At 38.1% G+C, this 25,958-nt stretch overlaps 1 protein-coding gene across 1 annotated transcript in view; it reads right to left on the reverse strand.

Moving 5' to 3' along the window:
* Nucleotides 1-25,958, reverse strand: part of LOC106085261 (protein artichoke) — a 65,689-nt gene that overhangs the window by 3,473 nt on the left and 36,258 nt on the right. The window contains exons 5-8 of the mRNA XM_059361396.1: nt 15,386-15,649; nt 2,036-2,135; nt 205-494; nt 1-147 (exon numbers count right to left, since the gene is read on the reverse strand). Coding sequence (XP_059217379.1) covers nt 1-147; nt 205-494; nt 2,036-2,135; nt 15,386-15,649 — 801 coding nt within the window. The remainder of the gene's footprint in view (nt 148-204; nt 495-2,035; nt 2,136-15,385; nt 15,650-25,958) is intronic.

The following is a 25,958-nucleotide window of genomic DNA, read 5'->3' on the forward strand; positions in this document are numbered from 1 at the left end:
CGTTCGCAAAGAGTTCAAACTCAAGTCCAAATATTTCAAAGCATTCAAGTCACGGAAAGTACCCGATGGTATTGTGGTAATACTATTACGGCTTAAATCCAAGGACTCCAATGATGTAAGCACTTGTGTATGACTGGCATCGAAACGCTTAAGTTAAGAAAAACAAAATAAGTTTAAGAATCATTGACATCATCTTCCTCTTACCTGCAACATATTCGACGATAGATTCAGCGACTTCAAATGCTCTATGGCCGCCAAGGCCACTGTGGGGAATTTCTGTATGAAATTTTCCGATAAATCCAATTTTTGCAAAGTGGGCATATCTTCGAAAACATCACTGTTGAGATTAGTTATACGATTGCCGGAGAGTTTTATTTCTCGTATTTTACGCAGACCACGGAAGGCTCCACCAACAATCGAACGAATTTCATTGTAGCGCAAATCGATAATTTCCAATTCGCCTTGAGCGATAAATGAATCGTGGGTGAGAAAGGCTGAGGAAGATGAAAAACATTCAATTATCAGTAAAAACAATTAAAAAGGCATTCATATACGATACGGATGTCGGAATCGGATTATAAATGTGGCTTTTAGGGGGCCAAGACATTAAATCGAGATATAGGTCTATATGACAGCTATATCCAAATCTGAACCGATTTCGGCCAAGTTGCAAAAAACTGTCGAAGGGCCTAACACAACGCACTGTCCCAAATTTCGGCGAAAGTATCGAAAGAGAATCAGTGAAAGTGGTTCTGGCAGTGAATGGAGATGAGACAACATGAATGGTAACAACTCCCACAAAGTCTTCTACACCCAAACAGATAAAGAAAATGGGGAGAGTTGGGAACCAAAACTTTGAAACAGTCAGCGACTTTATCTACCTCGGTACCACCATAATCGAAACGAATGACACTAGTTGTGCAATTTTTCGAACATACTCTAGCTCGACCAAATAACAGCATAGCAAAGAACTTATAAAAGTCAGGCATGTGTGTGTGCTGTTTTCAAAAAACACTATGACTGGCATGATGAATCGCGATTTCTTGTACTCAAACTGATAAAGGTGTTCTACTTATCCAACTCCGGTGTAGAGAACGCTTTTGTTTTGAAACAGGGCTCAATAATGTATGTATGTGGAGAAACTCAATCAATTTGACAAAGGTGTTGACATAGCGTATCAGAAATAGCGATCCACCATGCCAGTCAGAGTGTTATGAATACAACACACACTTGCCTTACTTTTATAAGTTCTTTGCTATGCTATTCTTTGAATTGAATATGATCTCCTGCTGGACTATGTTCCAAAAATCACGAAATCATTTTAGAGATTAAAATAAAAGAGCGCAAACAGACAAAGTGAAGTAAAGTATATCCAAATCTGAACCGATATGCAGTCCCGACCTACATTAATAAGTGCTATCGGTGCAAAAATTTCATGCGGATAACGTCATTCGTTTGAATGCTATCGTGATATTGATTACAGACAAACAGACGAGCGGACGGACATGGCTAGATCACTTAGAAGGTTAAGACTATCAAGAAAATATATACTTTATAGCGTCTTTTTGGTATATCCTCCATCCTATAGTGGTGGGTATAAAAATACTCTTAAATTTGTTTTTCCTAAAATTAATTATTTTTTTTTAATATACCCACCACCGAAGGAGGAGGTATATAAATTTTGTCATTACGTTTGCAACACATTGAAATATTCTTGATCGTCTTTAGATTCTAAGATGATCTATTCATGGCCGACCGTCTGTTCATCTGTCTGTCTTGAATATGGTTCAGTTCGGTCTATATTTCGATATAGCTGGTATATAGACCGATTTCACAATTTAAGGTCTTAGGCCCATAAAATCAGCAATTACTGCTCGAATTCGCTAAAATTTGGGACAGTGAGTTTTGTTAGGCTTCTCCAAGTCCGTACTGAGAATGTATCAGATCGGACCATATTTGGATATTGCCCATATATAATACAAATACGTAAATCGATGTATTACTGTATTAAGTCTTATAAATACAAATTACTTACTTATGTGATTGTGTCTTAAGGATAAATGCCTTAGGGCTGTTGGCCCATTTAGAGAGTGTGATGGCACTGCTGTCAAGCTATTGCGATCCATAAAGAATTCCTGAAAACAAAAATTTTAAATTTTCATTATCATTTTTGTTCTTAAAATTAAAAAAAAATTTAAATTTCCAATTTTTTTTCATTACAGACTTCTTCCAAGCAGACGAAGGTCTCAACAAGTGGCACAAAAACCCAATTAATTCCCAAACGACGTGCTTCCGAAGAAGGTCCCCATTTGAGGAAGAAAAATTGAAAGTGTGTTGTTGCAGAAATTTAGTGATGACTCTTCTTACTACGTTAAACGCAGCAATGAGAAAGTAATCAGGGAACACTGAAGTATTAAAAAACAATAACGCATATGATGCTAGTCCAATTTTTGCCTATTTATTGTTTAAACATAAAAAGTTTATTTTCTTAGATAATATTATTTTTTAAAAAATATCTATAACATAAATACATTAAAGAAAATATAAGCATAACATTTAGAAAAAAAATTACTATTGGAAAATTTTCCTTAAGTATGATTTTCAAAAATATTGCTTTTATTGGAGTACTAACCGAACCGGTCCCGCCTCGCTGCACCTTTTTTTACTCACTTATATTGGTTGCCCAAAAAGTAATTGCAGATTTTTTAAAAGAAAGTAAATGCATTTTTAATAAAACTTAGAATGAACTTTAATCAAATATACTTTTTTTACACTTTTTTTCTAAAGCAAGCTAAAAGTAACAGCTGGCAACTGACAGAAGAAAGAATGCAATTACAGAGTAACAAGCTATGAAAAAATTTGTCAACGCCGACTATATGAAAAATCCGCAATTACTTTTTGGGCAACCTAATATTATACCCTCCACCATAGGATGGGGGGTATACTAATTTCGTCATTCTGTCCGTAACTACTCGAAATATTCGTCTGAGACCCCATAAAGTATATATATTCTTGATCGTCGTGACATTTTATGTCGATCTAGCTATGTCCGTCCGTCTGTCCGTCCGTCCGTCTGTCCGTCCGTCCATCCGTCTGTCTGTCGCAAGCACGCAAACTTTCGAAGGAGTAAAGCTAGCCACTTGAAATTTTGCACAAATACTTCTTATTAGTGTAGGTCGGTTGGGATTGTAAATGGGCCATATCTGTCCATGTTTTGATATAACAGCCATATAAACCGATCTTGGGTCTTGACTTCTTGAGCCTCTAGAGTGCGCAATTCTTATCCGATTGGAATGAAATTTTGCACGACGTGTTTTGTTATGATATCCAATAACTGTGCCAAGTATGGTTCAAATCGGTTCATAACCTGATATAGCTGTCATATAAATCGATCTTGGGCCTTGACTTCTTGAGCCTCTAGAGTGCACAATTTTTATCCGATTGGAATGAAATTTCGCACGACGTGTTTTGTTATGATATCCAACAACTATGCCAAGTATGGTTCAAATCCGTTCATAACCTGATATAGCTGTCATATAAACCGATTTGGGATCTTGACTTCTTGAGAATGTACAGGTCGTAATTATTATCCGATTTGCCTGAAATTTTGTACGACGGATTCTCTCATGACCATCAACATACGTGTTTATTATGGTCTGAATTGGTCTATAGCCCGATACAGCTCCCATATAAATCGATCTCTCTATTTTACTTCTTGAGCCCCCAAAGGGCGCAATTCTTATTCGAATTGGCTGACATTTTACACAGGTCTCCAACATATAATTTAATTGTGGTCCAAACCGGACCATATCTTGATATCGCTCTAATAGCAGAGCAAATCTTTCCTTTTATCCTCTTTTTGCCTACAAAGAGATGCCGGGAAAAGAACTCGACAAATGCGATCCATGCTGGAGGGTATATAAGATTCGGCCCGGCCGAACTTAGCACGCTTTTACTTGTTTTTTACTAGCTGACCCGGGCCCGCTCCACTGCGCCTTCTTTTACTTTATTTGGAACAAAAGTTTCCTTCCAATATTTATTTACGACAATTAAAGATTTTATAGTGAAAAACCATGCTAACTTGATAAACAGTTTAACAATATAAGTGCCTTTATCTGAATCCCATATGATCTTTATTGGTCTACGAATTTAAGTTTGGATGTAAGGTGTACTCCATTCTTAAAATACTTTATTTCAGCCCGATATTCTCATGATGTCTGATTTAGTGGCGTTTTCGGTGGAGAGGTTGTCCCCCAGATACATGGCCCTGAAAAAATATCAGCATCGTGATCTTCTCTCAAATACCATTTACTTAAACCCCATATTGCCATTGGCTTAAGAAGAGTTTACAGGATGGGGCCAAACACATGGCCCCAAAATGTGTTATCAAATTCGTTTTCTAATCTCAAATACTTTTCATTTGAGCCACATATTGGCATGGTCGAAAAATAGACACTTTTCCCGAATATTGATATCAAATTCGTGCTTTACTCCCAAAGACTTTTCATTTGAGCCCCATATTGCTATGGTCGTAAATTTGACCCCTTTGGGGGTGATTTGGTGAGAAGCGGCCCCCCAAACACTTGGTCCCATATTTGGATATCAGATTCGTATTCTACATTCAAATATCTTTTATTTAAGCCCCATATTCCCATGACCAGTAAATAAGTCCTGTTTGGGGGGTGTTTTGGTAAAGGGGTGGACCCCCAGAAACGTGGTCCCTCGTTTGGATATCAAATTCGTATTCTACTCGCAAATACCTTTTATTTGACTCCCATATTGCCATGGTCGGTAAATATGTTCGATTTAGGGGTGTTTAGGGGCTTGGGGTGGTCCCCCTAGCACTTGGTCCGACAATTGGATATCAGATACGTTTTCTTATCCTAAATACCTTTCATTTGAGTCCCATATTGTCGTGGTTGGTCTAAATATATGTTTGGTAGGTTTTGGGGTGGGGCAGCCCCCCTAGGAACCCCATCAGAAATGTGGATACCAAATTTTTATTTTTAGGGTACTATACGAGAACACACAAAATTTCGCTTAAATCGCACCACCCATATCCGAGATCTGGCGTTTCTGAAAATTAGGGTAAGAGGGAGGGAGTGAAGATCAGCCAGCCATCGGTTTTGGAGTGAAGATCAGCCAGAAACATTGCAAGAGCTACCAATGCATACTGAAAAAGTCACAGTTTGGTGCGGTTTATGGGCTGGTGGCATCATTGGACCGTACTTCTTCAAAGATGATGCGAATGCGAGCGCATTTATTGACCAATCTTTCCAAAATTTTGTACAACGCTTTCCTCGACAACTACCACAATATCAGAGATGTTCGTCCGTATATATGTCGGTCCGATTTTGAGAAAAATTGCAATGAAGTGCTCATTTGTTAACCGATTGACTCGAAATTTAGCAGGAAGGATTTTCTTATGATTTTTATACCCACCACCGAAGGATGGGTGTATATTCATTTTGTCATTCCGTTTGCAACACATCGAAATATCCATTTCCGACCCTATAAAGTATATATATTTTTGATCAGCGTAAAGATCTAAGACGATCTAGACATGTCCTTCCGTCTGTCTGTCTGTCTGTTGAAATCACGCTACAGTCTTCAAAAATAGAGATATTGAGCTGAAATTGTGCACAGGTTCTTTTTTTTGTCCATAAGCAGGTTAAGTTCGAAGATGGGCTATATAGGACTATATCTACATTTAGCCCCCATATAGATCGATCCGCCGATTTAGGGTCTTAGGCCCATAAAGGTCACATTTACTATCCGATTTTGCTTAAATTTGAGACAGTGAGTTGTGTTAGGCCCTTCGACGGCTTTCTTCAATTTGGCCCAGATCGGTTCAAATTTGGATATACTTGCCATATAGACCGATCTCTCGATTTAAGGTTCTGAGCCCATAAAAGGCGCATTTATTAACTGATTTTGCTGAAATTTGGGACAGTGAGTTACATTAGGCCCTTCGACATTCTTCTTCAATTTGGCTCAGATCGGTTCAAATTTGGATATAGCTGCGATATAGACCGATTTCTAGATTTAAGGTCCTGAGCCCATAAAAGGCGCATTTATTGTCCGATCTCGCCGAACTTTGGGATAGTGAATTAAGTTAGGTCCTTCGACATCCTTCTTTAATTTGGCCCCGATCGGTTCAGATTTGGATATATCTGCCATATAGACTGATCTCTCTATTTAAGGTTTTGAGCCCATAAAAGGCGCATTTATTGTCCGATGTCGCCGAAATTTGGGACAGTGAGTTGTGTTAAGCCCCTCGACATACTTCTGCAATTTGGCCTAGATCGATCAAGATTTGCATATAGCTCCCATATAGACCGATCTCTCGATTTAAGGTTTTGGCCCCATTAAAGGCGCATTTAAAGTCCGATGTCGCCGAAATTTTGAGACAGTAAGTTGTGTTAGGCCTATCGACATTCTTCCTCAATTTGGCTTAGATCGATCCAGATTTGGATATAGCTGCCATATAGACCGATCTCTCGATTTCAGGTTTTGGACCATAAAAGGCTCATTTATTGTCCGATGTCGCCGAAATGTGGGACAGTGAGTTGTGTTAGGCCCTTCAACATTCTTCTTCAATTTGGCTCCGACCGGTTCAGATTTGGATATTGCTGCCATATAGACCGATCTCTCGACTTGAGGACGTCGACATCCGTGTCGTATATGGTTCAGATAGGTTTATTTTTAGATATAGCTACTAAAAAGGCCAATATTTTCTTATACACAATTGAACAATGACTTGTACTTTTTATTTGGCCGAACTTAACGCCTTTTTACTTGTTAATATTGCTGATGGATTTCAAAGAAATCGGTTCAGATTAAGATTTAGCTGCCACCTGATTTTCACTTCTAGAGTATCCGCCGAGCTCCATAAAAATTGGCTCAGAATTAGATATAGCTATTTATTAAAAAGTCGGCACCGCCCGACTTTTGCATTTTTTTACTAGTTTATTTTCAATTTGGGCTGCAAATGTTTGGGGCCAACATCATGGCACATTTGCAAATCTCTACGACCTACATCTACGACAAGTTTCTGTGCAAAATTATGAGTAGACAAATATTCGTTCGACCCCAATCGTGATTTCCAATGATAGACGGTAGGATACATTGGACTTAGAATGTCAAGACGATCAAAAATATCCATATTTACCTGGGTCTCAGATCAATATTTCGGGAAGTTACAAAAGGTATGACTTCATTAGTATACCCCCATCCTATAGTGATGGGTATTACAACAACAAATGCCAAAGATAATGTCTTTGTGCAGCTATCGAAAAAGTCAAAGCTCTAATGAATAATTTTATAATTAAAATTTGCATTTTCCGGTTATTTTCTTTTTTATTTTTTTTATAAAAGACTTGGCTAGGAAAATAACTTCCCTCACCACTTATATACATAGATCGCTGTTATTGAAATCTATTTGTTTATTAAATTTAGTCACGAAACCTTTGCCATTCCCAAAACTGACCTAAGCCAACAGCATTTAAAATTACATTTCATCGCATACACAATATTTCAAAAAAAAAAAAAAAAATTACAAAAACAATGATTATGACTAACTTGCCAATAAATTTAAAATTCCCCCCTAATTAAGGGTATGCCGAAGTTAGCCAACTAATTAAATAGTCGTCTGTATGCTTGCTTGGAAATCATCATTTGATTCAATTTCAAAGCTCGTTAATAAATCAATGAACTCGCTCATCGCAATCGATGGCAGCAATAGCAGCTGCCAAAATGAAAAAAGGAAAAAAAAATGAAAAACAACTTTACACGCGATAATTTCATAGACATGAATTGAATACGAATATGTAGCATGAAGAAGAGTCTAACAACAACACTTTATTAAGTGCCGATCATAGACTTATTTTTTTTTTTAAAGCTATGATTACAGCAATTTTTAACCATAAACGGTTATGCTTTGGTGCGCTTAAATTATCAAACGTTATAGTGTTTTTTTTTTCTTCTAATTTTCATTTATTAAATGGATGGGGTGCAATCATGACATTTTACTGGTTGGTTGATTCAAATTGTGCTATGAAAATTTAAAAACAAGTAAAAAGGCGTTAAGTTCGGCCGGGACGAACATTGGACACCCACCACCTCGGATATATATATATGGTAAAACAACTTTCGTCAAAAACCGGTGAAACATGCATACTTTATGCTCCATAGCAGCTGTATCGAAATATCTTCCGATTTGGACCAAATGCTAATAAGTACAAGATTTTGTTTAATGGTGTATAACAAAATATTGGTCTTTTATGGAGCTATAACTAAAAACCAGTATGGAAAGGCAAAAGTAGGGCGGTGCCGACTATATAATACCCTACACCACTTAGTGCCTGTAGTACTTTTTATATGTAGAACTCATTTCGAAATCAAGTCAGACTTTAATTTGGATACCAATTGAATTGGCAATTTAGAACCTTGTATGATTTTCCTACCATAGGACAAAAGATTTGGATTTCCACATCTTTAAAAGGCCATATCGGATAAAAGATTATATGGGAGTTATATCGAAACCTGTGCCAATTTTAATGACACATACTGGGGCGTCAAATAGAGATTGAGGTCCCAGTATGTGTCATTAAGATGTGACCAAAATTTAGGTTTTTACTGCCATAAAAGTCGATATCGGATGAAATATACACATTGGAGCTAAATCTAAATTAGGATTGATTTCAATGAAATTTTGCGCACGTTTTGGAACGTCAATTTAAACTTCTCATATAAAATCGGACCAAAATTGTGGCTTCTACAACCTTAAAAAGCCATATCGGATGAAAGATATATATGGGAGCTATATCTAAATCTGGACCGATTTTTATGAATTGCACATACATTGAGACTTCACAAAAATGACTCCACACTAAATTTGGTAAAGATCGGACAAAATTGTGGCTGCTACAGCTTTAATAGTTCAAACCGGATGAAAGATATATATGGGATCTACACCTAAATCTACACCGATTTTTATGAAATTTTCCAGATATTTTAACATCAGTAACAAAACAGTCCATGCTAAATATTGTGCAGTTCGGTTGAAAATTTTAGCTACTACGGTCATTTAAGTGCAAATCGGGCGATACATATATATCTAAATCTGGAGCGATGAAGTTATGAAATTTTGCACACATATGGATACGACAAATAAAACACCTCATGCCAAATTTTGTAAAGATCGGACTAAAACTGTAGCTTCTACAGCCATAAAAGTCCATGTCGGATGAAAGATATATATGGGAGCTATATCTAAATCTGAACCGATTTTTATGAAATGTTGCACACATATGTAGACCTTAAATAAAATACCTAATGCCAAATTTTGTGAAGATCGGACAAAAATTGTGGCTTCTACAGCCTTAAAAAGACATATCGGATGAAAGATATATATGCGAGCTATATCTAACTCTGAACCGATTTTTTTCAAAATCAATAACATTTGTCCTTGGGCCAAAAAGGAGACATGTGCAAAATTTCGTGACAATCGGTCAACAAATACGACCTGCACTTTGATTACAAGAATACATAGACTCACAGACGGACAGACGGACATGGCTAAATCGAATCAGAAAGTGATTCTGAGTCGATCGGTATACTTATCAATGGGTCTAGCTCTTCTCCTTCTTTGCGTTGCAAACAAATGCACAAATCTATAATACCCTGTACCACAGTGGTGGTGCGGGGTATAATAAACCGATCTGAACCATATACGATACGGATGTCAAAAAGCCTAAAATAAGACACTGTGTCAAATTTCAGTGAAATCGGATTATAAATGCGCCTTTAATGCGGCAAGACTTTAAATCGAGATATCGGTCTATATGGCAGCTAAATCCAAATCTGGACCGATTTGGGCAGAAGTTGCAGAAAAATTTCAAAGAGCCTAACACTACTCACTGTCCCAAATGTCGTCGAAATCGGATAATAAATGCGCCTTTTAAGGACCCAAAACCGTCCCAAATTTCAGTAAAATCAAGTAATAAGTGCGGCTTTTATGGCCCAAAACCTTAAATCGAGATATCGGTCTATATGGCAGCTATATCCAAATCTGCATCGATCTGAGCGAAATTGAAGAAGTATGTCGAAGGACCTAACTTAATTCACTGTCCCAAAGTTCGGCGACATCAGACAATAAATGCGGCTTTTATGGGGACAAGACCTTAAATCGGGAGATCGGTCTATATGGCAGCTATATCCAAATCTGGACCGATCTGGGCCAACTTGAAGAGAAATGTCGAAGGGCCTAATGTAACTCACTGTCCCAAATTTCGGCAAAATTGGGCAATAAATGCCCCTTTTATGGACTCAAGACCTTAAATCGAGAGATCGGTCTATATGGCAGCTATATCCAAATCTGGACCGATCTGGGCCAAATTGAAAAAAGGTGTCGAGTGGCCTAACTCAACTCACTATCTCGAATTTCAGCAAAATCGGATAATAAATGTGGAAAATGTGATAAGACCCTTAATCGGCGGATCGGTCTATATGGCAGCTATATCCAAATCTAGACTGATCGGAACTAAATTGAAGACGAATGTTGAAGGGAATAACACAGCTCACAGGTCCAAATTTTAGCGAAATCGGATAATAAATGTGGCTTTTATGGGCTTAAGAACCTAAATCGGCGGATCGGTCTATATGGGGGCTACATGAAGGTATAGTCCGATATAGCTCATCTTCGAACGTAACCTGCTTATGAACAAGAAAAGAATTTGTGCAAAGTTTCAACTCAATATATCTATTTTTCGAGACTGTAGCGTGATTTCAACAGACAGACGGACGGACATGGCTAGGTCGTCCTAGATTTTGACGCTGATCAAGAATATATATACTCCATAGGGTCAAAATTGATATTTCGATATGTTGCAAACGGAATGATAAAATGAATATGCCCCCATCCTTCGGTGGTGAGTATAAAAAAGTTTTTTTATACCCTCCACCATAGGAGGAGGGTATACTTATGTCGTCATTCTGTTTGTAACTCCTCGAAATATTCGTCTAAGACCCCGTAAAGTATATATATTCTTGATCGCCATGACATTTTAAGTCGAACTAGCCATGTTCGTCCGTCTGCCCGTCCGTCTGTCGAAAGCACGCTAACTTTCGGTCCATGTTTTGATATAGCTGCCATATAAACCGATCTTGAGTCTTGACTTCTTGAGCCTCTAGAAGGCGCAATTCTCATCCAATTGGAATGAAATTTTGCACGACGTGTTTTGTTATGATATCCAACAACTGTGCCAAGTATGGTGCAAATCGGTTCGTAACCTGATATAGCTGCCATATAAACCGATCTTGGGTCTTGACTTCGAGAGCCTCTAGAGTGTGCAATTCTTATCCGATTGGAATGAAATTTTGCACGACGTGTTTTGTTATGATATCCAACAACTGTGACAGGTATGGTTTAAATCGGTTCATAATCTGGTATAGCTGTCATATAAACCGATCTTGGATCTTAACTTCTTGAGCCTTTAGAGGTCGCAATTCATATCCGATTTTATTGAAATTTTGCAGGTAGTGTTTTGGTATCACTTCCAACAACTACTCTAAGTTTGGTTTATATCGGTCCATATTTTGATATAGCTGCCATATGACCGATCTTGGGTCTGACTTCTTGAGTCTCTTGAGGGCGCAATTCTCGTCCGATTTAACTGAAATTTTGCACGTAGTGTTTTGTTATTACTTTCAATAACTGTGCTAAGTATGATTCAAATCGGTTCATAAACTCGTATAGCTGTCATATAAACCGATCTTGGATTTTGACTTCTTGAGCCAATAGAGCGCCCAATTCTCATCCGATTTGTGCTGAAATTTAGCATGAGGTGTTTTGTTATGACTTTCAATAACTGTGCTAAGTATGGCGTAAATCGGTATAGAACCTGATATAGCTGCTATATAATTCGATCTGGGATCTTGACTTCTTGAACCTCTAAAGGGCGCAATTCTCATCCGATTTTGTACTACGGCTTCTCTCCTGACCTTCAACAGACGTGTCTAGTGTGGTCTGAATCGATCATTAGCTTGATACAGCTCCTATCCTCCTCCTATAAACCTATCTCCCGATTTTGCTTCTTGAGCCCCTACAAGGCGCAATTCTTATCCGAACGAACTGAAATATTACACAATGACTTCTACAATGTTCAGCATTCATTAATGGTCCGAATCGGACTATAACTTGATATAGCTCCAATAGCATGGCAGTTCTTATTCTATGTTTGCCTAAAAAGAGATACCGCGCAAAGAACTCGACAAATGCGATCAATGGTGGAGGGTATATAAAATTCGGCCCAGCCGAACTTAGCACGCTCTTACTTGTTTGTTATGACCTTCACCAACTGTGCTAAGTATGGTTCAAATCGGTCCATAACCTGATATAGCTGCCTTATAAACCAATCTGGGGTATTGACTTCTTGAGCCACTAAAGGGTGCAAGTATTATCCGATTTGGCTTCTCTCGTGGCCTTTAACATACGTGCCGAATATTTTATGAATCGGTTTATAGCCTAATGCAGCTCCCCTATAAACCGATCTCCCTATTTTATTTCTTCAGCTCCTAAAGTGCGCCATTCTTACTACAATAGATTTGGTTGAAATTTTACACAATGACTTCTACTATGGTCGCCAATATTCAATTCAATTATGGTTCGAAATGAACCATAGCTTGATAATGTCCCAAAAGCATAGCAATTCTTTTGGTTTATCCTTTGTTTGCCTAAAAAGAGATACTGTGGAAAGAGCTCGACAAATGCGATCCATGGTGGAGGGTATATAAGATTCGGTCCGGCCGAACTTAGCACTCTTTTACTTGTTTTTACTAGAACGTCGTGGGGGTTTCAAGGCAGAAGTTGGGTAAGTGTAGTACACTTTGCTCTCCAACTCTCACATTTAAATTGATTTAATTAGTAACAAGTAAAAAGGCGTTAAGTTCGGCCGGGCCGAACTTTGGATACCCACCACCTCGGGTATATATGTAAACCACCTTTCATCAAAATCCGGTGAAAATTGCATACCTTATGTTGCATAGCAGTTATATAGAAATATGTTCCGATTCGTACCAAATAAACAAATAAGTACAATACATTGTTCCATTGTGTTTAACAAAATATTGGTCTCTTTATTAACTATATCTAAAAATAAACCGATCTGAACCATATACAACACGGTTGTTGAAAAGCCTAACATAAGTTACTGTGTCTATTTTCAGTGAAATCGGATTATAAATGCGCCTTTTTGGCACCAAGACTTTAAATCGATATATCGGTCTACATGGCAGCTATATCCAAATCTGGACCGATTTAGACCAAGTTTTAGAAAAATGTCGAAGAGCCTAACACAATGCACTGTCTCAAATTTCGGCGAAATCGGACAATAAATGCGCCTTTTATGGCCCCAAAGCCTAAATCCGAGAGATCGGTCTATATGGCAGCTATATCCAAATCTGGACCGATCTGCGCTATATTTAAAAAATGTGTCGAAGGGCCTAAGACAACTCACTGTCCGAAATTTCAGCAAAATCGGATAATAAATGTAGCTTTTATCGGCCTAAGACCCTAAATCGGAGGATCGGTCTATATGGCAAGTATATTCAAATCTGGACCAATCTGGGCCAAATTAAAAAAGGATGTCGAAGAGCCTAACACAACTCACCGTCCCAAATTTCAGCAAAATCGGATAATAAATGTAGCTTTTATCGGCCTAAGACCCTAAATCGGATGATCGGTCTATATGGCAGCTATATCCAAATCTGAACCGATCTGGGCCATATTGACTTTAAATGTCGAAGGACCTAACACAACTCACTGCCTCAAATTTCAGCAAAATCGGATAATAAATGTGGCTTTTATCGGCCTAAGACCCTAAATCGGAGGATCGGTTTATATGGCAGCTATATCCAAATCTGGACCGATTTGGGCCATATTGACTAAGAATGTCGAAGGGCCTAACACAACTCATTGTCTTAAATTTTGGAAAAATAGGACAGTAAATGTGACTTATATGGGCCTAAGACCCTAAATCGGCCGATCGGTCTATATGGGGGCTATATCAAGATATAGTCCGATATAGCCCATCTTCGAACTTAACCTGCTTATGGACAAAAAAAGAATCTGTGCAAAATTTCAGCTCAATATCTCTATTTTTAAAGACTGTAGCGTGATTTCAACAGACAGACGGACAGACGGACGGACATGTCTAGATCGTCTTAGATTTGTACGCTGATCAAGAATATATATACTTTATAGGGTCGGAAATGGATATTTCGATGTGTTGCAAACGGAATGACAAAATGAATATACCCCCATCCTTCGGTGGTGGGTATAAAAATTCTTAACACAATACAAGGTGGGTACCCATGATTTGGCCCGGAGGAACTTAGTATACCCACCATAATATTGGGGTATACTCATCTCGTATCTTTGTTAGTACAATTTGAAAAAAAAGTGCATATTCTTGATTGTCATGACATTTTGCGACGATTTAGCTTTGTTCTTCCATCTGTCCGCTTGTCTATATTCCCAACCCCAACCCAACGACCACTTACCACATTCATGATGATCATGTATCATACATTAACCTACTATTCACGACCTATTGACCTCATTTTAAAGCCTAAAATATAGCCAAAAGATTTTCATTCCTCAATACTAGTATGCAAAAAAGTATTCTATCAACATTTCAATATGCCACCCAATCCAGCTTACCAATGCACTGACTGGCCTAACATGTCGTCACTGATAATACCAGACTGGCTTTACCACCTCCAGGCTTTGCGCCCGAGACAAAAATAAAAGCATGTACCATGGTAAGCAGTTAAGGCATGGTTTGGCCTATTTAGTGGCTATTCGAATAAATGGTGATTAATACAAGACAGCTGTTTGCCCATTCAACTTGTTGTTGTAATTACAAGAACACACCAACATTGGCCAACAAATGTGTAATATTAACAAAATGTAAACTAACCAACGGCTAAAAGAACTGGTTGCTAAGTTAACTGCAACACGCTTATTGTGCGATGCATAACTAATGCCAAAAGTTAACTGACTGCGACTAACTGCAGTTTTTTAACCTGTCTATTGGTGAGAATTGAAACTTAGTTTATCCTAAGTGGCGCTGTGAGAGGAAAGTGATGTACTTAAGTATTGTAAGTACTAAATAAGACATTGTGGAACTAAAAGGATAGGTCTAATAGCTTCTTGGCTTTCTTACTATATAACAAGTAGGGAAGCTTCAACTATGGTAAAGAAATTGAGTTACGAGCTTTACTCGAATTAAGTTTAACTTTTGAAACCCTGCATCATAGAGGGTATATCTGTAATTTTTTTTTCTATTTTCTTATTTATATTTTATCTCATTGTCACACTTACCTTCAAATCGCCGCATCCCTTCAGCAGACCCTCTTCAATTGATTTGATTTTATTCGCTGACAAATCCAATAATTTCAAGTTATTCAATGGATGGAATTCGGCTGTTGAGAAAATTGGATTTAGGCTATCGCCCAATAGATTGTTGGCCAATCGCAAACTGGTCAGTGTCTCTTTTAGGCCATCGAATGCCTTTTCGGGCAAACGTCTTATGAGATTGTTTGACAAATCCAAATCTTCGATGGGCAAATTTAAGTTACCAAAGTGCTGAAAAAAAAGCAAATGAAATACAATTTATTTTCAACGTCAAATTTTGATAACATTTTATGGTTGCCCAAAAAGTAATTGCGGATTTTTTAAAAGAAAGTAAATGCATTTTTAATAAAACTTAGAATGAACTTTAATCGAATATAACTTTTTTACACTTTTTTTCTAAAGCAAGCTAAAAGTAACAGCTGATAACTGACAGAAGAAGGAATGCAATTACAGAGTCACAAGCTGTGAAAAAATTTGTCAACGCCGACTATATGAAAAATCCGCAATTACTTTTTGGGCAAACCAATATTTAAACAAGTAAAAAGGCGTTAAGTTCGGCCGAGCCGAACCATTTCATTTTATTTATTTATTTCATTTTAAACCACATTTCATCAAAATCCTGTGAAAATTGCATACCTTATGCCCCATAGCAGTTATATCGAAATATGTTTTTGGAACAAATTCTAATAAGTACGAGTCAGTGTTCAATTGTGTATAACAAAATATTGTTCTCTTTAGTAGCTATATCTAAAACTAAACCGATCTGATCCATATACGACACGGATGTCGAAGAGCCTAACATAAGTCACTGTGTCAAATTTCAGTGACATCGGATTATAAATGCCCCTTTTATGGGGCCAAGACTTTAAATCGAGATATCGGTCTATATGGCAGCTATATCCAAATGTGGACCGATTTGGGCCATAAGGCAGAAGTATGTTAAGGCGTTTAACTTAACTCACCGTCCCAAATTTCAGCAAAATCGGATAGTAAATGTGGATTTTATGGCCCTAAGACTCTTAATCGGAGGATCGGTCTATATGGCAGCTATATTCAAATCTGGACCGATCTGGGCCAAATTGACGAAGAATGTCCAGGGGCGTAACACAACTCACTGTCCTAAATTTCAGCAAAATCGGATAATAAGTATGGCTTTTATGGGCCTAAGACCCCTAATCGGAGGATCGGCCTATATGGCAGCTATATCCAAATCTGGACCGATCTGCGCCAAATTTAAAAGGAATATCGAGGGGCCCAACACAACTCACTGTCCCAAATTTCAGCAAAATCGGATAATAAATGTGGCTTTTATAGGCCTAAGACCCCAAATCGGAGGATCGGCCTATATGGCAGCTATAGCCAAATCTGAACCGATCTGCGCCAAATTTAATAGGGATGTCGAGGGACCAACACAACTCACTGTCTCAAATTTCAGCAAAATCGGATAATAAATGAGGCTTTTATGGCCCTAAGACACTAAATCGGAGGATCGGTCTATATGGCAGCTATATCCAAATCTGGACCGATCTGGGCCAAATTGACGAAGGATGTCGAAGGGCCTAACACAACTCACTATCTAAGACTCTAAATCGGCGGATCGGTCTATATGGGGCTATATAAAGATATAGTCCGATATAGCCCATCTTTGAACTTAATCTGCTTTTGGACAAATAAAGAATCTGTGCAAAATTTCAGCTTAAGATGGACGGACGGACATGGCTAGGTCGTCTTAGATTTTTACGCTGATCAAGAAAATATATACTTTATAGGGTCGGAAATGGATTTTTCAACGTGTTGCAAGCGGAATGACAAAATTAATGTACCCCCATCCTTCGGTGGTGGGTATAATAAATTAAGTTGCGGGGCATAATTTTATTCTTCATACCAAATTTCTGTCAAACCTGCAAAAATTAAAGCTTCTTGGAACCAAGCAAGGATGATCAAGAGACCGGTTTACATGTGAGCTATATCAGGTTATGGACTGATTTGGACAGCATATGGTACAGTTGTTGGAAGTCGTAACAGAACACCGCATGCAAAATTTCAGTCAAATCGGACAAAAATTACGGCTTATAAGGGCTCAAGAAGTCAAATTAGGATATCGGTTTATATAGGAGCTATATAAGGTTATAGACTGATTTGAACCGTACTTGGCACCGTTGTTGAAAGCCATAACATAACACCTCATGCTCAATTTCAGCCAAATCGGACAAAAATAGTTGCTGAGTAGGCAGCACATGCCGATGAAGAACTCCATCGGGTCAATCCGTTTCGTACAACCGGCTGCCATGGGTTTGTAAGGTTTGTAAGGGCTCAAGAAGTCAAATTGGGAGATCGGTTCATATGGTAGCTATATCTGGTTATAGGTTATTAGTTATTGAAAGTTATGACGGAACACCGAATGCAAAAGTTCAGCCAAATCGAATGAAAATTGCAGCTTTTAAGGGCTCAAGAAGTCAAATCGGGAAATCGGATTATATGGGACCTAGACCCTAAATCGCCGGATCGGTTTATATGGGAGCTATATCCAAATCTGAACCTATGGCCCATTTGTAATCCTAAATGACCTACATCAATATTTAGTATCTGTGCAAAATTTCAAGCGGCAAGCTTAACGCGTTTAACAGCTATCGTGATTTCGACAGACGGACGAACGGACAGACATGGCTAGTTCGACACAGAACATCGAGACGATCAAGAATATATATACTTTATGGTGTCTTACACGCATATTTCGAGGTGCTGCAAACGGAATGACTTGATTAGTATACCCCCATTTTATGGTGGCGGGTATAAAAATCATTTTGGGCTGCAGAATCTTAACTTTTTTGAAATATGCGCTGCAATGTGGAGTACATTTGAAGTCAAGAAACATCAATGAAACCTAGATGTTTAGTATATAAGCACAACGGAGCGTGCTTGGTTGGGCTAGCATACAGTTTTTTCAAATATGGACCATGTCGAAAAGGGGCCGCAAACACTTAAGGGTGTAGTGAAGCACACCGACCCAGCTAATTGTTAATAAATCTAGTTCAACTTTAAAAAGTTGTACTGATTTTGTGCTTATAGCAGTCCATTGACCACATGACTTCGTTCTCCAGTTTATGCTTTAATAGCTACATATGCATTGATTAATACCTTGATTGTAATACTGCTAACCATTTAACATTTATTCCATTCAACGATATTGAAATTCCATTGAAGGCCGAATGCATATTGAAAGAATTAAAAACAACTAAAAAGGCGTTAAGTTCGGCCGGGCCGAACTTTGGATACCCACCACCTCGGGTATATATGTAAACCAACTTTCATCAAAATCCTGTGAAAATTGCATACCTTATGTCCCATAGCAGTTATATCGAAATATATTCCGATTTGGACCAAATAATAATAAGTACAGTAGCTATAACTAAAAATAAACCGATGTGAACCATATACGACACGGATGTCGAAAAGCCCAACATAAGTCACTGTGTCAAATTTCAGTGAAATCGCCTTTATGGGGCCAAAACTTTAAATCGTGATTTTGGTCTACATGGCAGCTATATCCGATTTGAGCCAATTTGCAGAAAACTGTCGAAGAGCCTAACATATGTCACTGTGTCAAATTTCAGTGACATCGGACAATAAATGGGCCTCTTATGGCCCCAAAATCTTAAACCGAGAGATCGGTCTATATGGCAGCTATATCCAAATCTGTACCGATCGACACCAAATTGACGAAGGATGTAGAAGGGCCTAACACAGCTCATTGTCCCAAATTTCAGCAAAATCGGATAATAAATTTGGCTTTTATGGGCCTAAGGACCTAAATCGGAGGATCGGTATATATGGCAGCTATATTCAAATCTGGACCGATCGAGGCCATATTGACGAAGATGTCGAACACAGTTCACTGTCCCAAATTTCATAAAAATCGGATAATCAATATGGCTTTTATGGGCCTAAGGACCTAAATCGGAGGATCGGTCTATATGGAGGCTATATGAAGATATAGTCCGATATAGCCCATCTTCGAACTTATCCGCCAGATCTCGGAGATGGGTGGTTCGATTTAAGCGAAATTTTGTGTGCTCTCATAGAGTACTCTAAAAATAAAAATTTGGTATCCAAATTTTGGATGGGGTACCTAGGGGAGGTGCCCCACCCTAAAACCTACCAAACATATATTTATACCAATCATGACAATATGGAAATCAAATGAAAGGTATTTGGGATAAGAAAACGCATCTGATATCCAATTATCGGACCAAGTGCTAGGGGGACCACCCCAAGCCCCAAAACACCCCTAAATCGGACATATTTACCAACCATGGCAATATGGAACTCAAATGAAAGGTATTTGCGAGTAGAATACAAATCCGATACCCAAATGTGGGACCACGTTTCTGGGGGGACGGCCTCTCACCAAAAACATCCCCCAAAGGGGACAAATTTACGACCATAGCAATATGGGGCTCAAATGAAAGGTCTATGGGAGTAAAGCACGAATTTGATATCAATATTCGGGAAAAGTGTCTATGGGGCCACCCCCACCCCCACAACACCACCCAAATAGTAAGTATTTTCTGTCTATTGCAATATGAGGCTCAAATAAGAGGGTTCTTAAAGTGGAACACGAATTCGATATATATTTTTAAGGCCAACTCACTGAGCCGGTCATGTTTGCCGACTATGGAAATATGGGGCTCAAATTAAAGGTAATTGGGGGTAGACCATGTATCTGATATCAACATGTCCCACCACAATTTGGGTCTTAAAGAGAGTGGAACTAAATATTCATAGTTTTTAGGGCCAATTCCCCGGACATATTTGCTGACTTTTGCAATAAGGAGTTTAAATGAGATTCGAAAACGGCTTTGATATCCAATTTTGAGGGCAATGGCATTATGGGGTTCAAATAAATGGTATATGAGAATAGAGCATGTTGCTGATATATTTTCGGGGCTTAGTGTTTGGGGGACCACCCCAATCCCCCAAAAACACCCCTAAATCGGGCATATTTACCGACCATGTGGATGTCGAGCTTAAATGAAAGGTATTGGGGGGGAGAGCAAAAATTGATACCCATTTTCGGGACCAATTTTCTGGGGGTCTACCCCTTTCCCAAAATACCCCCAAAGGGAATAAATTTTTCGACCATGCCAATATGTGGCTCAAATGAAAGATATTTGAGATTAGCACAAGAATTTGATAACCTATTTTGCGGCCGTGTGTTTGGGGGACGCCTCATCCTGTAAACTCCTCTTAAGCCAATGGCAATGTGGTATTTAAATATTGGGTTGCCCAAAAAGTAATTGCGGATTTTTCATATAGTCGGCGTTGACAAATTTTTCAACGGCTTGTGACTCTGTAATTGCATTCTTTCTTCTGTCAGTTATCAGCTGTTACTTTTAGCTTGCTTTAGAAAAAAAGTGTAAAAAAAGGAGAAAAAAAAATCCGCAATTACTTTTTGGGCAACCCAATAAATGGTATTTGAGAGCAGAGCACGATGCTGATATTTTTTCAGGGCCAAGTATCTGGCCCACCACCACCACCAAATCAGACATCATGAGAATATCGGGCTGAAATGAGGTTTTTTCAGAATGGAGTACACCTTACATCCAAACTAAAATTCGTAGACCAATAAAGATCATGTGGGATTTAGACTTGACTTGTTAGTCAAGTTAGCATGGAATTTCACTAAAAGATCTTTAATTGTCGAAAATAAATATTCCAAGTAAACTTTTGTTCCATATAAAGTAAAAGAAGGCGCTGCGGAGCGGGCCCGGGTCAGCTAGTACTTTATATTGGGTTGCCCAAAAAGTAATTGCGGATTTTTTAAAAGAAAGTAAATGCATTTTTAATAATACTTAGAATGAACTTTAATCAAATGTACTTTTTTTACACTTTTTTTCTAAAGCAAGCTAAAAGTAACAGCTGATAACTGACAGAAGAAAGAATGCAATTACAGAGTCACAAGCTGTGAAAAAATTTGTCAACGCCGACTATATGAAAAATCCGCAATTACTTTTTGGGCAACCCAATAGTAGCCGAAATGCATACTTCGATGTGTTCCAAACGGAATGACAAAATGAATATACCCCCATCCTCTAAGGTGGAGGGTATAGAAAGGTTAATCAATTAAGTTCTCAGCGATCTATTTGCAGTCTGCGGCCATAAGCCATGGTTAGACACTGTTTCTTTTTTTATTGTTTTTAATCACGACGGCAATTAATTGAATAGACGGGGGTTATTAGAGCCAAAAAAATATCTTATAAATAATTTTTTTTTTGCCGTTAGATTCAACATTGAAACATTCGTTTCATAGCTTGACTTCGCAGACAAGTATTGCCATCGCTTGAAGACATATGAGGGGAGATAACGACAAACACCCCACATCCATAATAAAACTTTGATTGCAACAACAAAAAAGTCAAGGTTAGTTGAATTGTTGCAGCAGCAACAATGAACAAACACAAAGATATACAAAAAAGTAACAAAAAAGAAAAAAAAAAATCCATGCTGACAACAAATGTTGCATTCAATGAGTATGAGTATGTCTTACAAATTGATTTTAATTAAAAAGTGTTTTTTTTTCACTCCCAAAAAAAACCCTCTTTAAGAAACACAAAATTTCCCAACATGGCTGTTTGTACGGTTAATAAACTAAACAATAAACCAAAAATGTGGCAAATTTCCCTTGGCATTGTCATCACCTCTACCATGCTGATATGAGCGAGTTTCACAATTATAAAAAAAAAATAAAAGTGAAAAAAATGGATGTAATTAAGGTATAAATTGTCCGTAGACACGATTAAACACAGCCCCATACAGTTGGAAAATTAAAGAGTAGAGCACAGGCTGCACTACATAGCAAAATTGAGAAAAAAATGAAGAAAAAACTAAATCCACTAACCGTAGACCCAACGTCACAGCGTTAATAAAAACTTTTACTTTTAAGCTTAGTCATTCGCCAGTTCCACTTGGCTTTTTGGTACTCGTTTCTAAACAGATTGCTGCCTGGAATTTATTTCAACAATCTCAAAATAAACACTTCAAGTACTTTGAGGTAAAAGATTTTCGTACTGTTGGTTGTTCATTTTTTGAATTTCTTATTTTGTCAGCAGCAGAAAAGAAGCATGAAAGAGCCACATAAAGAAAAATATGAATGAAAGTAAATCCACTGGTCGATGAAAAAAAAACACTTTCACTTGGTCCACAACGTCATGAAAGTGAAATGCAAGGTAAACAACTCAAAAGACGCTTAAAGCCTAGTGTTGAGAATATTAACACATTCTCGTACCAGTATCAGAGTATGATAAAAAAATGGTACCATTTACCTTAAGCTCTCAGCAGATGAAAAAAATGTTGGTACATGACATTCAATCATCGATCTCGTCGGCATTTGTTAATCATCAGGGCAATTAGTAGTTCGTTGTTGGGCCAAAGTGTGGCAGTTATGTCAAAGAAAACAAAAGACTTAAGACACATGCGCAAATAAGGGAACAAAAGAGGTTTTGTATTTGGTGTAGGCTTTAGTTATGGTTTTAAATCAGCAAAGGAAAAACAAATACTCATCCATGTTATTGTGTACATACATACACATACACAGGGCGAACTAAGGGTAGCGATCTTAATCATAATCAGTGTTGCCACTTAAGAAATTTATTTCCTATCAGAATTGGTGATAAATCCAAACAAATGCTACCAAAACCCAGCATTTCAAGCCAAAATTGGGGTATACGCTTATGTACCCACCAAGAAGTGGCCATTTTGCCATTTCATTGGCAACACATCATATAATATTGGGTTGCCCAAAAAGTAATTGCGGATTTTTTAAAAGAAAGTAAACACATTTTTAATAAAACTTAGAATGAACTTTAATCAAATATACATTTTTTACACTTTTTTTCTAAAGCAAGCTAAAAGTAACAGCTGATAACTGACAGAAGAAAAAATGCAATTACAGAGTCACAAGCTGTGAAAAAATTTGTCAACGCCGACTATATGAAAAATCCGCAATTACTTTTTGGGCAACCCAATACATTTTCAAGCCTACAAGGTATACATACTAGAACAAGGTTCTATCCATAGACGATCTAGACATGTTCATCTGTCTGTTTCTTGAAAGATAGCCTATATCTTGATATAGCATCCTTTGGACGTTTCTTCCGGTAAAAAGTAGTATTTTTCCCCATTTCAATGAACGACCGTGCCGAGTTTGGATAAAGCGATCTCACAATTTAAGCGTTTGAGTCCAGGCCTGTTTTTCGATGAAGCCATTGAACACACAAAGCCGCATTTCTTACCCAGAAATTTAGAAGATATTCCTTAGCACTCATTCCAGTTTCAATCAATATCAGCTCTTACACCCCTTTTCTGAAATTTTAAGCAGTGAGACCCATTCGAACAGTATTTGACCCCTGGACATTCATGATTTTATTCTGCACTCTTAACAAAACCATCGAAACGACAAAAAGTGAAGTGAAAACTTTGAGTTACCTTGGCGATTTTTTCAGTAATTAATTTGGTATTTATATGTTGGAAAAACCTACCAAAAATTGAGGACAGCCTCCCAACCTACCAAGAGAATAAAAATCTACCAATTTTGGTAGGAACCTAGCAAAAACGGCAACACTGATCATAATGTGCAAATGTGTAAGTATGTCCACCACTGCTTTAAATGTCAATACACATTTTTATACCCTCCACCATGGGATGGGGGTATACTAATTTCGTCATTCTGTTTGTAACACCTTGAAATATGCGTCTGAATTCACGAAATTCGTCTTGGAGTGAACTACGACCATACCATCGATAAATACTGGTCCTTGATGGAGCTTCATGACCAAAAATAGAATAAAGTTCATCGATGCACTATTGTTGAGTTAATCCACGTCGAAAGTTGTAAAAAATAATTCAACGAAAGTGTTCATTATTTAATTCCATTTTTTGGGCGAGGTGAATTTTTTAAGTTACTGTAAACAACACAAATAGCGCTCGTATGTCAAAACGTTCTCAGTACGTATAACCTCAAAAATTTCAAGCTTTTCGACAGACCTGTCAGTTGGCAGATTGCAACACAAGGGTTGTCCAATACCGAAATATAAAAGGCAAACCTCGTACTGTAGTTCTTAGACCTATAATGGTAAATGGTGTTGTGGTCTGGTGGACGGCGCTTCAAAAGTCTACTTACTGTTCAATAGTCAACCGGATACAAAGGATATCTTATTTGTGCATCACAGCCACTCTGAGGACGACACCATCTGATGTACTGAATTTAATGCTACATCTAATGCCTCTGGCCTATGTGGCTAGACAAATTGCAGCGACCATTGCCGTGAAGTTAACGAGAAGGTCCAGAGCAACTTTTTGATAAAAAGTACTGTGCCACTATTCCTGATAGAACCGATGGGAACTACGATATCCCTGATAACAGAAGTTACATAGACTTCCATACGGATGGTTTCAAACTAGACGACCAGGTGGGCTTTGGGGTGTACTCTAAAGATCTAGAACTGGTCATATCGAAAAGGAAGTGGTGGAATGGCTAAAATATAAAGTCATGCTGACAGACTGAAGGTTGAAAACAATGACTTCTTTGAAGAAGAAGAGACTATAGAACACCTTCTGTGTGTGTGTCCCGCACTAGCAGTCAGAAGGAGTACCACTTAAGGTTCACATTTCTTTGAGAGGAGGGGGCTGTGAGCTTTCCCAAACTATGTGGGCTAATCTAGACTTGAAGAGGTCTAACGCTTTGCTGTTACTGGCTAGAAAAAACATCTCAGTCATTATGTCCGTCATGACAGGTCGCTGTCTAATCGGAAAACATGCTAACAGACTTAAGGTTGGCAGCAACGACTTTTGAAGGTTGCCTCCAATGACTTCTATTAAGAAGAAGAAGCTATAGAACACCATCTGTGTGTGTATCCCGCACTAGAAGTCAGAAGAAGTACCTTTTAAGGTCCTCATAAGGTTCTCATTTCTTTGAGAACCTGTCTGATTCAGCGGATGTGAACATTCGCAAGTTGCTGGGCTTTTTAAAGCGATCTGAATGGTTCAACGGTAAGAACTAGAAGGTATCTTCCTTCTTCTGTTCCTGTGGTATCACAATGGACGAAAACGTCGAAGTGAGTCAGATGGCAGACTGCCACTTAAACCTAACCTAGTCCATTTGTAACCCTCAACGACCTGCGTCAATAAGAAGTAATATTCGTTTTACGCTTTAAATTTTGCACAGATACTTAATATTGATGTCGGTCGTTGGGGATTACAGATGGGCCATATTGGTTCAGATTTAAATATATAGCTTCCATCTAAACCGATCTCCCGATTTGAAATCTTGTGACCGTGGAAGCCGCAAGTTTTGTTTGATTTGGCTGAAATTTTGCACATAGTGTTCTGTAATGACTTCCAATAACTGTACCTAGTACGGTTCAAATCGGTATATAGCCTGATGTAGCTCCCATATAAATCGATCTCCCGATTTGACTTCTAGAGCCCCTGGAAGCCGCAATTTTAGTTCAATTTGGTTGATGTTTTGCATGTAATGCAAATT

The sequence above is a fragment of the Stomoxys calcitrans genome, chromosome 2 (assembly GCF_963082655.1).
Source record: "Stomoxys calcitrans chromosome 2, idStoCalc2.1, whole genome shotgun sequence".
Taxonomy (NCBI): domain Eukaryota; kingdom Metazoa; phylum Arthropoda; class Insecta; order Diptera; family Muscidae; genus Stomoxys; species Stomoxys calcitrans.